Genomic DNA, 13,645 nt, shown 5'->3' with positions numbered 1-13,645 from the left:
GATATCTAACTAGGAAGCTTGGTCAGTTGAATCCACATACCTGCACCTCCTTTCCCCCAACTCCAGTAAGGGCCCAGTCCTCACAAAAATCACTTTTGCTGTTGAGAGTTAGTCATGGACTCAGTATCCTATCCCCATATCTTTTTTTCATCTGAGCACTAGAACCTGGCCAAGGTACTGTCCTGGATCCTACCAGCAAGGACTCCTATTTGCCTTATACTCTGATAAACTCACCTGCTTTTTTCCCCCCAACATCCACATCTTGCCTGCTGACATTATGAAAAAAGCAAATACACCTCGAAAGACCCTAACCAAACTCACAGCAAAACCCTGTTTCTGTGCCTTGTAAAGAAGTACTGAAGTCCTACCCCACCCGCAAGAAAACAAGCACCTGCTGTCTGAGGGCACACAGCTGATCCCAATACACTTTTTCTCCTACCTCTTCCAGTTGCCCCATCAGCTTTCCCTTCACACTCTGCCTCCTATATGCACCCAGGCGGAGTCAGGCAATCTCCTCTTGCTTTAAGCCCTAACAAAAACAATTCTCAGTCCTCCCTTGAGTGGGGTCTTTCAGATGTATGATACCCAGTTTACACCTGAATGAGGACACTGAGAAAGGAGCCATGGCTCCTGCAGTCCCATGCTACCTCACCCTTTAAGAGGTGTGTGCTTCCACAGCCCTCGAAGGTTGTGGCACGTCCTAGTTGGTGGCAGAACATTAGCGTTAGAAGCCTGACGAGCAAATGCTGCCCTTCTCTCTCCTTTACAAGCTCCGAAGAATTTATTCTTTTTTGTTTTACCATTAAGGGTTTGGACTTTATCTTAACAGCAGCGAAAAAAAAATGCAGCAGCACACAATAAATCTGCTCTACTAGTTGACTCACCTCCGCTTTGCAGAGTACCCTCGCAGACTGAAATAGCCCAGACCAGGCAGCCAGGAGCCATGCTGAGGCCAAAACACAGTCTGGCTGTCAGTATTTTTGCACTGGGTCAAGCACGCAGATAAGTATCCCAGGGTTCCTCGTGCTGGGAAGCTCTCTTTTTTTTCTATTTGTTGCTCTCTCCGGGGTGTCCTTTGCAAGGAAGGCAGGAGCGCAGCGATCACGCTTACAACTTCTTGACAAAATAAGTAGGCTTCAGCCTTCACTAAAATCAAAACTCTGGCTTTTGCTTCAGCTATGCACAGAGAGGGGGGTGCCTGCAGAAGGGAATTAGAGCTTGAACAGAGAGCAAAAACAGACCATAGTGAAACCTCCAAATCCTGAAACCACATGACTAAGCTTTCCTAACTACATAGTAGGCACTATGCTGTTCCAGAGAACTCATGCTCATCCAAACGCATGGCTTGTATGTAATTTAAACCTGTAGAAGACAAGTATGCCATCAAAAACGTCTAAATTGAAATGAAAGAGCAGATATCAGAAAACCGTGCTGGCACTTTAAGAGTGGACAAATGATAACCCTAAGCTTTGTGGAAGAAATTCAGGCAACGGCAAGGAAGCGTCTTACCTTCATAATGAAACGCTTTCTGTTGGCCAACGTAAGGGAAACAGACGCCAGTAATTTAATCAGGACTCTGGAAATTCCTATTGTTTTATGCTGGTGGAGAATGAGATTCAGAAGAAAATCCTTAAATCTTTCAAGAGCAGAATTACTTATTTCCTCCTCTAAAGCAGGAGAAGCAGCAGCTGCCACAACTCTGCTTCAGTCTGCTTTTCAGAAAGCACGGAGAACTCATTCTCTGAAAGTTAGCTGTCATCCCCAAAATCTTGACCCTTAAAATTACTCTTACTCTAGTAAAAAGCATTCTAGGTCACAGGAGGATCAGAAATAGGCAATAGCAATTGCTGCAGAACCTGTTGTTCCAGAATATTTTTTATGGGAGCTGGTGTTCATATTCTAATAGTGGCTGTACAATATTTTATTGATTCAATCCATTCTATTACAGAGGAAAATTATTCATCCACTTTTTCACCTTACCTCAGCTCTTACATACTACAGTGAGGTAGATCACTTATTAGGCAACATGGATTTAGGGAACAAGAAGTGTTCAGAGGGATTAGGTGCAACGAAGCAAAACAATGTTCTCCAATTTGCACTTTTTTCTCACAAAATGGGATCATTAGCCCTGTACCGGATCAATGATTAGTAATAACACTGGCACTTCAAAATGTGACTTTGCATAACGGTATTGGAAATGTTTAGGGAGGTAAGTTTATAAGTAATTCACTGGAAACGTAACTCTTTGTTTCCTTCCCAGTAACCAGTGTTGGGGGGCAGGGGGAGGTTACAAAGCCAACTTGCTAAAAGACTGTATTTTACTATTTAATCCTCAATCACACACATGACTTCACGGTGGAAAGGGCATCAGACACAGAAGTTCAGTTGACTGGGTCTGAAGCGGAGGCTTGTGCGGCTGGTCTCCGCGGTGCTCTTGCTGAACAGCGTACCTAAGCAGCGCCAACAGCTCTTCTGCCTCGGGCGGGGAAGCTCGGTGCTCGTGCGGCCGCGAGCCGGGGTTGTGGCAGACCCTTATTCTGCGGGAGCAAACTCTGAAGTTCTCACAGCAGACAGACACAGCCTTCGCCAAAACAGGGGAGTAAGCTTAAACTAATCTGTTACCCCTTCAAGCATTTGCACCGTAGGCGGCCAAAACACCGTACCCCCCCAACCCCCGCAAACGTAAAAAGGGCGGCGGTAATTACCGCGGCCTGAACGCGGTGCCCTCACCGGCTCCCTCCACGCAGGCCCTCGACGTCGCCCGGCCTCCGCAGGCACCAGGCTCTGCCCGCACCTGCCCGAGGCGCGAAACCCCCGGGGCTCCCGGCCACCCCGGCTGCCCCACGCGCCCGCCTTGGCCGGCCGCAGCCCACGGAGGGGGCCCACGCGTGGCGGCTCCCCGCCGGCGCCCCTCCGCCCCGCTCCGTGGGCTCCGGCCCCGCAGGCCGCGGGCTCCCTCCCCTTCGCGGGGCGGCGCCGGGGGGCTTCGGCGGCGCCGCCGAGGCCCGGCCCGGCCCGCTCCCCCCCCGCGCTCCCCTCTGCGGCGGGGGCCGGGGCCCGGCTGCCCCCGGGCCGGAGGCGGAGGGAGGTCCGCGGCCGGCCCTCACATGACCCTGCCGGCCCCTAAGCCCCTGCTGCCTCCGCCCCGGCCGCTCAGTGCTGCTCGGGGCCGCCGAGATGCAGGCGGGCGGCGGCGGGCGGCGGCGGCGGGCGCTGCTGCTGGTGGCGCTGGCGGCGCTGGCGACCTGGCAGCCGCCGCCGCGCACCGCGCGGGCCCAGCGCCTCGGCGCAGACGCAGGTAGGGAGGGAGATGGCGGGGGGCAGCGGGGTGCCGGTGCGTGCTTCGCCATCTGATGAGAGCGGCCCCTTCCCTGGCCCTGAAGCCGCCGCCAGGGCTGAGGCCAGCTGGCATCAGCCGATCCGCGAGGTTCCCCCTTGCTGCCTCTTTATCGGTACTGCCGCAGCTAGGCTCGTCCCTCAATCAAAAATGCGTCTATTTAAAAGAAATCCGCTGAAGGCCATCCTCCGTTTGGAGCGATAAGCCGCCGAAGTCCTACCGCCTGAAGAATAAAAAAAGGTGTTAGCTGGGATGCGTAACACCGCTGTTCTCGCTTTTCAGGCAACAGCACGAGCTGCGTCCCCTCCTCTTCATCGGAGTTTCCTGAAGGGTTTTTTACACCACAGGAGAGGAAGGACGGAGGAATCGTTATCTATTTCATAATTATACTTTACATGTTTTTGGCGGTGTCTATTGTATGCGATGACTACTTCCTGCCTTCTCTAGAGATCATTAGCGAATGTAAGTGCATGTCCTGATGCTCCCGTCCAACCAACCGCTCGCGCAGCGCCTTCTCCGGGGCGAGCTGCGGGGCCGGAGCAGGCAGCGCTAGCCGGCCTCCAGCCTCTCCGCGCAGACTTAGGCTCACCGATACACTATTTAAACTGATGCAACATATCTGTACAGTATTTAAAAAGAAACTCTAATTGCATTCCAAGTTAAGCACTTATTTAACAAATGCTTTCCTTATGCCTGCAAAAACAAACCTTAAAACGTCCTCAGTATTAACTAAGCTGACAACATAACGGGGTGAGCAGTATTATGTCTAGGTTACTAACAAAGTTCCCCCCCCCCCCCCCCCCCGACCACAAAAGCCTAAGAAACCCAAACTCTTCCTGTATTAAAACATGGGAAATACTTTCCTTACTAAAGTTTCTGTATTTCTCCCAAAAAAGTTGAACAAGTATCATCATGAGCTACCGTATACATATTGAAGGTACAACGCAGGAAGAGAAGAAATTCTACAGTTGCAATAGCTTGGTGGATTGTAATCGGCCTGTAATAACTGCCCGGCTCCAGCAGGCTATATTGAAATATGACTGAATTGAAATGTCACTGAACTGAAAAGAAGATGGCCTTAGCCACCGTCAAGCAAACAAACAAAAGCTAGGGAACCACATCCTTGAACACCGGAAAACATTCTCCAGGATCAGAACATTTACAGGAATTGTAAGCTTAAACATTGCTGTGGAGCTGATATATCGTTTTATTGATGATAAATAAGCATTTTTCAGACTGGTTTTCCACAGTTAGCCACACTGCTCTTCACTGTGAGCTTAATCCAAAAAGTGATAGGTATGCTTCAGAAATAGCTTCAGAACAAAAATCTCATTTCATTCAAACAAGACACAGGCTCTTACACTGTCCATAGAAAGTGAATATTGGACTGTAAGATCCAAGCAGCACTGGTCTGAATTTAACTCTTATGTCTGGTACATGAAGACATAGTAGCATGGATTTCCCTGCAAGATGGATAAACTCGATGGGGATCGGGTAGCCATACCACACTATAGTCCAAGGAAATCTCCTTGCAACTGTTATCCATATGAAGTAGAATTAAAGCCTAAATAAGTACATCTATTTTAATACAAGAGATTTGGGCATGATCTTAGCTGTAGTTCTTTTTCATTAAACTAATTTTTGTAATAAATTTACAAATAAGTCAGCCCAAGCCTATCTGCCAACAAACAAGGCTGTTTTCAATGTATTATTTTACTAATTTCAAATAAATATATGCAAACTGCATAGAAGTAAGCAAAGTTAATTCTATTTATATTAAAATATAGTAACTTCTAACATATACAGACTGATGTGAATAATGGCTACAGACTACTGAAGTATATGATTTTTTTTTTAGCAATTCTTTTACTCTATCCTCAGGCCTTGGCCTCTCTCAGGACGTTGCTGGAGCAACTTTTATGGCTGCTGGAAGCTCTGCTCCAGAGCTTGTCACTGCTTTTCTAGGTAAGAGACATGTTTTGACTCCTCAGAATCTAAAATTCTCTTTTCCTTGCATGCCAGACTGGAACATAACCAGAAAGAGTGACTTTCCTTACAGGAGTCTTCGTCACAAAGGGAGATATCGGTGTTAGCACCATCCTTGGATCAGCAGTCTATAATCTTCTTGGTATTTGTGCAGCTTGTGGGCTCTTTTCTAGTGTGGTATGTATCGTCTTTGATAGTTATGCTGCTCAGGGACAAATTGATTATCTTTTCTGATTTACTGACAAAAGCCAAGAGAGACTTACTATGACAACTGTCAAGTTTATTATTTAGTAGCAAAACCAGCATGTAATCAGTTTTAAGATAACTTGCTATGAAAGTTTTTAAAAACACTAACTTATTAAATATCATACTTAAGTCATTCCTAAGAATCATAAGTTTTTACACAATATAGAAACAACATATTGATGCAGCATTTACAGCACTTAGTGAAAGTATAACAGACAAGTTTAAAAAAAAAAGTAAATGAATGTGTTCTGCAGGTTTCGAGGCTATCCTGTTGGCCGCTGTTTAGAGACTGTCTGGCGTATACAGTTAGTGTAGTGGCGGTCCTTGTGATGATATCTGACAACAGAATTTACTGGTAAGAGCACAAGTAGTGTTGATTTCATGTTGACTGGAGACTAGTGAGACTATTTAAAAACAAACAAACAAAAAACAACTCCAAAATTCAAGTAGCCTGAATTGCCATTCACTAACAGAAATGAGCATCCTGCTGGCTTTAAAAATGTAGAAAGTCACGACGCTTGTGAAAATTATTACAGAAACATTCAAACCCTGCATATTTATAGTCTGATCTGCATAGGTTTCTCTCTACAGACTTCACAATTTGTATCAGAACTCTTTTAGCATAGCATTTAGTCTTCCTAGTTTACTCATTTCAAGCCTCTCCTTGAACAGCATCACTCTTACGAGAAACAGTTGTCTGCCAGAAGCAGATCATAAGCTTCTGATGTTAACTCCCTTCAGTCAACACTGAAATTCCTGTAGTCTTAGCAAGTGAGACAGGTCCAGCACTAGCTCTCTGAAGTTTGACTCAAGACACCACATACTATCCCTCCCTTTAACCATCGCATGAAGACTCAATTTTTGAAAACGAGAGTTAAGTCAGTAAGTTCCCCTAGAACACATGCAGCTATGCAACACACAACAAAGACTCAGCAGAGTAGGGGAGTTAAGGAGACGCTCATGAACTTTCATGATACTGCCCGTGCAAGTGCAAATAGATGCTTTCATGTGTTCTCCTTTTACTATGCAAACAAATTAGTTCTTTCCCCTTACCACAGCCCTTTTAATGAGTTAAAGAATTTTTTTTCCTTAATAACACATCATGTAAAATCCATTTCTTATCCTAGGTATGAAAGTGCTTCCTTATTATTTATATATGGATGTTATATTCTGGTACTGTGTTTTGACATTAAAATCAATCAATACATCATGAAGAAGTTCAGTCCCTGCTGTACATGTTTTGCAAAAGCTATGGAAGAGGATGCTGAGCAGCAGCCGCTAGTTGGATGGAGGGAAGAGAGTGGACCTCTAATTCGTCAACAGTCAAGAACAGATAGTGGAATTTTTCAGGATGAACTGAACTACTCACAACTTTCAACAAGTTTGCATGGGCTTGATGAAATCTCTGAAGGTATAAGTATTATTACAGTTGTCGCTATGTGCCTCATGCAGGCACTCTGCATGCCTGTCTAAATCAATTTTAATAAAGAGTAGGTTTTAAGATGTTCTTAATAGAGTATGAGTGACTTCAGCAATAACTGCTATGTTATCTTCTACTGGATACTGTTATCTTATGACAATGGCAGGTTCATAGCCCAAAATATGTATAACAGAGGTAAAGGAATAGCTATGACGTGGCTACAGATCATCAGTTTCCTCTTCACTTAGGTTAAAAAAAAAAAAAAAACAACACAGCAGTTCATGCTTATTCTCAATAAGCATTTTGTGTAAACCTACATAGAAAAGTTCATTTTTAATCTACCTTAGTTCTCCTAGTGACATGGTAATAAAGTAAGTTTAATTTCAGAGTTTAGTCCAGTTTGATGTAGGTAGTAATAAGGCTACAGTTAGAACTTGAGGAAGAATTTCTTTTACCTTTTTCCAGTATTTTCACAAGTAGAGGCATGTTGTATGATCGTATGCTAACACTTTAAACTTAATGCTACAGTTTAAGACAAGTTACTTTTTCTTCAACAGATCATCCAAGCGTCTTTACCATGCCTGAAGCAGATATGAAGAGAATTCTGTGGGTGTTATCCCTTCCTATTATTACACTGCTCTTTTTGACTATACCAGATTGCAGAAGACAATTTTGGAGGAACTGGTTCATGGTGACATTTTTATTTTCAGCAGCATGGATTTCTGCAATGACTTATGTTCTTGTATGGATGATAACAATAGCAGGTAGGTACCCAAACTGTTGTTGCTATACAGAATCAACCAATCAAGAATCATTGAAAAAGAGCAGTTTTCTCCCTATGAAGAGTTTTCTTTCCCACAACTGATAGTCAGAGCTTAGCAGTGTATACTTCACTGTGCAAAAAAAACAAAAACAAAACCACCAAAAGTTATATTTCAGACTCTTTAGTTTACTTTCTTCCTCCCTCTGATGAAAACCACTTTAGAGTTTAGCTGCTTCAAACTGCTTACCGTGAACGAGAACTTGTTCACACAGCTCCAAAAAATAGCCTACGTTTAAAGAGACAGATAGCTTCATTAAACTGCTTCGTGAAGTGCAACAATTGATATATAGTGTTAAACTTGTCAAGCTGGAGCCTGACAAACATAGAATCCACCAAGACTGGAATTAACGGTTCAAGTTTTCATAAAAGATCCATTACTTATAGACTTATAGTTTCCTTGAACACTTTAACAAGAGATGTGCCATTAAACTAACTGCCAAAAGAGAACCCCATATTTGTGTACCACTCTATTTGAACTAGTGTCACGTGTTCATTAACCATTCTTGTTGTGCATGTATTTATGTATCTCTTACAAATCTGCATCATAAAGTGAAGCAGTAAAAGCATTACATTTAAGTCTTCCTACCAGTGAGAAAAAGGGTACAAACTTGCATAAAAAAGCAAATAATTCCTTTAATACCTCAAGGTTTTTCCTGTCTCCACATTTCATTGTTTCTCTAGCCAGATTGTGAAAAATCAGGTTTTTAATTTTAAGAACAAGCAAAAAACAGAAATCTCCAAACAAGGAAAAAAAAAAAAAAGTACAAAGCTTGCCAGCTTGCCATTTGCACATTATAGCTCACTAATCCTCCTCAAGTATTCTGCTGGTTCAGCATCTTAAACTTGTTTTCAAGTAAGTTCAATGAATAACTCCTTATTAAGTGCAGAAAAAGACTCATACATTCGGTAGACCTTTAAGAAATTAATAATAGATTGCCAGATGTAACACCCACCAGGTTCACTCCCTGGTCAAATAATTCTCCACTTGTATTTAAACAGCAATGGTTTACTGTCTGAATGCTAGAAGCCTTTGAAACAGAATTCCCATGATTTAATTAACGTTATTGCTGTTCTACTAGACAAAGCACTAATTCATATGAAAGCAGGTACGCTGGAGTTTCAAATAGTGTATTAGTCCACTTTGAAAAGTCATCACAAGCAGCACTAGGGTCTTTGTCCCACTACATCTAGATCAAATATGTTCTATTTACACATTAAAACTCTACAAATTACATTTTATATATATATATATTTTATATATATATTCTCAAATCCAGGTTTTTTCATGAAGGATAATTCAAAAAGGTGCTGTAGTTGCATAAACTGCCGATCAGGATGTCATAAAGGTACCAAAGCTGGGGACTAAATTTTGATGGTCAAGAATGAATCTGATTTAGTACACCAACTTTTTGTCACTAGCAAAGAAGTTCTGATTACTAGCAAGATATTGCTACTAATACACAAAATGAACTAAAGGTTAGAAAAATAAGACCATTCTCTCTTCATGGTCAATTGCCAGAAAAAAAAATTACCCTCTAATTAGAAGATAAATCTAATAAAAAAGAAAAATTGGATTCACCTGAGTTTAGGTTTTCACAGGGCTATAAACTAGTGCTTGGTGCATATGGTTAGCTAATTAATATTTCAACTTGGTTTGCTTGGCATGAACCATTATTTTCCAGCCTGGATGGTTTGCAAGCTGAACTTTTTGGTCCCTCAACCTATAAATCTCTTACTTTAGGAGTGATGGAAGAATAAGTACCACTATAAATTCTACACAGGATCATATTCAGTCCCTTTGAACAGACAAGCAGCTTCGAACACAGATTTACTGGACCTACCTAGACTAAGCTAACATGTGCTAAGCAATCATTGCTGGCCTAGCTTACAGTGCACTGCTTCTTATTTTAAGAAAACTGTGCTTATTATTGTCAAACCATTATAAGTGAAAATTCAAAATTGGAGCAAAAAAGCTATATAGTTTTTAGTCACCGAAAGTTGAGAACAACCTGTAATTATTTAATAGTTTCAACAGAGGTATCAAGGTATCAAGTACTTCAGCATAGTCGATCCTCAGGAATGCTACATTAGGAGAACTAACGGTTGCTTTGAAGAGGACCCGAATCCCTGTTTTAAGGGAGAAAGTTATACACTTCCAGAACATGAAGGGCTAAACATACAGTGGGACAGAAAAGATCTGCTGTTTTAGTAATAATTTAAAACTTTTTCTAATTTAAACCAGTATTTACTTAAAGGAAATTGATACTTCTAAAGGATTATTTGCACTTACGAGTTATTTAACAATTATTCCTTTTTCAGTCTTCTGAATCCAACAAGGAACTCAAAAACTTCAGTTTTCTAATTGAATTGAAATGTTAAAGCCATGTAGTTGAAGTATTGTAGTAATGATCTTAATGACCTTCCTCCTTAAGAAAATTCATGAGCTTTTTTCTCCCCCTTTAAAAAGCAGATAATTATAAGAGTTATTGCTTCATGCGACTTTTGCGCACTAACACAGAGATGCCCAAAATATAGAAGATGACTATATGTTTCAAAAGTGGAGAGGGGGAAAAAAAATAAATATATTTAAATTTTTACTGTATCTGAAAGAGCAGTTCATAATTGGCATTCTCTCGAGGACTGGAAACCTTGCACTCAAGTCTTTTAAAAGCTTATGAAATAAGATGGTTATTATACTATAGTTCCTTTTTTTCCTCTCTCTCTCTCTTTTTTTCTTTTACTCTGAAGAACAAGAACAGGGTGATTAATTTTTTTTTTTAAACTACTTTATACTTCAAAGTTTATATTTAGTCAAGATTCCTTTTGGAATTACCATATGATTACTAATAGTTGCTCCAGTAGATAAAGTCCAAAGCAATTTCTTTGGATGAAACTTAAGCTAACAACATAACAGCATTTTCTACCTTTATGTACCAACTGCAGGTGAAACACTGGGAGTTCCAGAGTCAATAATGGGCCTCACATTACTAGCAGCAGGAACAAGTGTACCAGATACAGTTGCAAGTGTGCTGGTGGCTCAAAAAGGTAAAGATTTTGGTATACAGGCTCATTCCATTGAATGTGTTTAAAAGGAACTATGGGAAAAATTCTTGTCAATATCTCCAGTACTTCAAGGAGCAACTTTAAATTGTCATTACCGATTCTAGAGCTTAAATTTACTAATACTAAATAAAGTAGCTGTGGCTCAGCTGCTTAAAAGCTCTAGAGTATCTCAGACAAGAATTCCAGTAGTTTGATTTGCTGTTGAGCAAGTGTTATAATTTTACTTCAAAACACAACTATAGGTCATGGTATTTTAAACATGACTGGATTTTATAATTGCCTGGCTAACATATTTTAAGTGCAACTGTGCAGATGCTGGTGATCTAGGGAGACGATTCTTTTTCTGCCTGTAGTACCTAAAAACCATGCTCTGCATAATCATGTCTATAGTTTTTTCAGCTGAAAGTCTGAGAATGGTGCACTGTGAGAAATTGAGTCTGTTCCTCCAAAAAAGTTTGACAATTTTATACGATACAATCAGGCAGGGTCATTTATCTTTTTTTTTTTTTTTTTTGCAGGAAATGGAGATATGGCTATGTCTAACATTGTAGGATCCAACGTATTTGATATGCTGTGCTTGGGAATACCCTGGTTTATAAAAACTGCCTTCATAAATACATCAGGACCCATAGAAGTGAACAGCAGTGGTTTGACATACACAGCCATTTCTCTTATCTGCTCTGTTGTTTTTATTTTTCTGGCAGTTCACCTGAACGGCTGGAAAATAGATAAAAAATTGGGAGCAATCTGTCTTGTACTGTACTTAGTATTTACTATATTATCAATTTTATATGAACTTGGTATCATAGGGAACAATCCTACAAGGGTCTGTGGTAACTAGTTTTAATCAGTGATTATACTGAAGAAAAAATAAAAGCAAGAGAGAACGATCAGTTTCTTCATTTAGTCAGAAAAAAAAAAATCCAAAACTCCCACTGGGCTCTAAATCTTATTTACAGAACGGAGTCATGGCATTAAAGTAATATTAAGTAGAACAAAAACATCACAGCCTACTTGGAGCCCTTTCTTTTAAAGTCAAGAATTACAGTATGACTACAATGCACATATAAAACCAAAATTTTGAAAAAAAAGAGACATCCAATTTTTACATTATAATGTTGATACAGGGTAGGGCGGGGGGGAGGAAGAAAAAAAAAAAATCAGAAAAAAAAAAACAAATCCCACTATGCAATCTTGAGATTAACAGAGAAAATGGCTTATTTTATTAAAAACAGTATAACCATTCATTTAAACTGAATGACTAGAGACACTTGGCCTAATTTTCCAAAGGCACTGAGCATCCAGAGCTCCCACCGTCTAATGGAACCTGCAGGTGGGCTCAGTGCCTCTAAAAAAACAAACAAAAGAACAAAAACAAAAATCAGGCAAATTGTCTTTAAAAACCAAACATAGTAAGATTCAGTTAACAAGTATCACAGTATATTAAACACTATACTGTTAAAGGCTGGTGGGATTTAAAAGTTCGTTTTTACAGCTTTTGTAAGCATACAATGTTACTAAAAATGACTTACTAGGATAGAGAAGCTAAACAGACATAGGAATGTTCCTGAACATATAGTTTTAAATTATGCATTGCGATCCAAGCGTACATCAATTTCTCTGCCACTGATTTTTATGCCGTTCATTATCCTACAGGCTTTTTCAGCAGATTCTGGTGAGTCAAATCTGACTGTTCCACAGCCTTTTGATTTTCCATTCTCCATTTTTATTTCTGCAAACATTACATGACCTGAGTAAATAAGTTAAACAACAGTTATTTTAAGTCTTCAGTGCACTAACAACTTAAAGAACTAATAAAAAAGGCATTTTACAATATAATCTACGGAGACATATAAAATTAGTACTTTCAGACTGATGACCATTCAGAGAAGTTGACGTGGGTCAAAAGAACAGTGAAGAATCCAAATCAAGACCCACTGTTTCAAGTCTTTCCTAGTATGATGAAGTATGGCTATACTTAACCTCAAGCTTGAAAAAAAGTATCCTATTAAGCCAAGTTTTGCATTTCGTTCAGCTACCCTGCCAAAATGTGACTATTAAGATCCATTAGCTGAATTATTCAGTCCAATCCGCCATGTTCACTACAGTATGACAACCACAGTAACATACCAAGTAATCACAGCAATCAAGTAATTTTGTCAGGAAGTTGCACACCAAGGTTACAGACTGAAAAATAGTAAAGTTACCATTGAAGCGTGGGGGAGAAGTAGCAGGCAAAGTCCAATTCCTTCTCTGTTCTCTCAGGGATGGACACTACTTACTCATGACACAACATTTTCATACAGACACCTTCAAATCTCAGAGAACATTCAGTGCTTGGAGCTAATGACTTTTTACTGAAGACACTTTGTAGCACACCACCCCACGCCCTAACAGGCTAGTAAGAACATGGAAGTCTCCCTAGAATACATACAGTTTAAAAGTCAAATAATAGAAGATTGGCCATTCACTGAAAGAAATTGAACATATGGAGAGATATTCTTTATAGTCCATTATGATACTGACATGAAAACAATCTGTTACTTATATTTGTGGTTGTTATTAAGAATTATTTAACATAATTACTACCTCTGTTAGTTGCTGATAATTAAAAAAAATCTGGACTCCAAAGGCTGTCTATACAATTTAAACTGTGTAGCCTATGTAGCTATATCTATTTCTAGAAAACAATAACCCCTCATTATAAATGTAAGTATATTATGAAAAACTTGGGGTTAACAAGATATCCATAACTTTACAAAAATGCAGA

The 13,645-nt window shown here is 40.4% G+C and overlaps 2 protein-coding genes across 2 annotated transcripts in view; one reads left to right on the top strand and one right to left on the bottom strand.

Moving 5' to 3' along the window:
* Positions 1–884: 884 nt before the first annotated feature.
* Positions 885–13,645, bottom strand: part of MYEF2 (myelin expression factor 2) — a 30,744-nt gene continuing 17,983 nt past the window's right edge. The window contains exons 16-17 of the mRNA XM_068958267.1: positions 10,103–12,625; positions 885–1,198 (exon numbers count right to left, since the gene is read on the bottom strand). Of these exons, the coding sequence (XP_068814368.1) occupies positions 12,462–12,625 (164 nt within the window). The 3' untranslated portion in view covers positions 885–1,198; positions 10,103–12,461. The remainder of the gene's footprint in view (positions 1,199–10,102; positions 12,626–13,645) is intronic.
* SLC24A5 (solute carrier family 24 member 5) lies at positions 3,163–11,716 on the top strand. Its single transcript, XM_068958266.1, has 9 exons — positions 3,163–3,298; positions 3,620–3,799; positions 5,219–5,302; positions 5,397–5,500; positions 5,824–5,924; positions 6,697–6,980; positions 7,547–7,753; positions 10,756–10,857; positions 11,394–11,716. Exons 1-9 carry the CDS (start codon positions 3,178–3,180, stop codon positions 11,714–11,716), a joined length of 1,506 nt encoding a protein of 501 aa, XP_068814367.1. The 5' UTR covers positions 3,163–3,177.

The sequence above is a fragment of the Struthio camelus genome, chromosome 12 (assembly GCF_040807025.1).
Source record: "Struthio camelus isolate bStrCam1 chromosome 12, bStrCam1.hap1, whole genome shotgun sequence".
In the NCBI taxonomy this organism is placed as follows: Eukaryota; Metazoa; Chordata; class Aves; order Struthioniformes; family Struthionidae; genus Struthio; species Struthio camelus.
The sequence above is the reverse complement of the archived record's forward strand: the minus strand, read 5'-3'. Positions and strand labels throughout refer to the sequence as shown.

What these genes read in the sequence shown, in the direction of transcription:
- SLC24A5 (XM_068958266.1), top strand. Translation starts at nt 3,178, where the DNA reads ATGCAGGCGGGCGGCGGCGGGCGGCGGCGGCGGGCGCTGCTGCTGGTG. An exon ending in TCTAGAGATCATTAGCGAAT is followed by an intron (nt 3,800 to 5,218) that starts GTAAGTGCATGT and finishes CTCTATCCTCAG; the next exon opens with GCCTTGGCCTCTCTCAGGAC. An exon ending in GCTTGTCACTGCTTTTCTAG is followed by an intron (nt 5,303 to 5,396) that starts GTAAGAGACATG and finishes CTTTCCTTACAG; the next exon opens with GAGTCTTCGTCACAAAGGGA.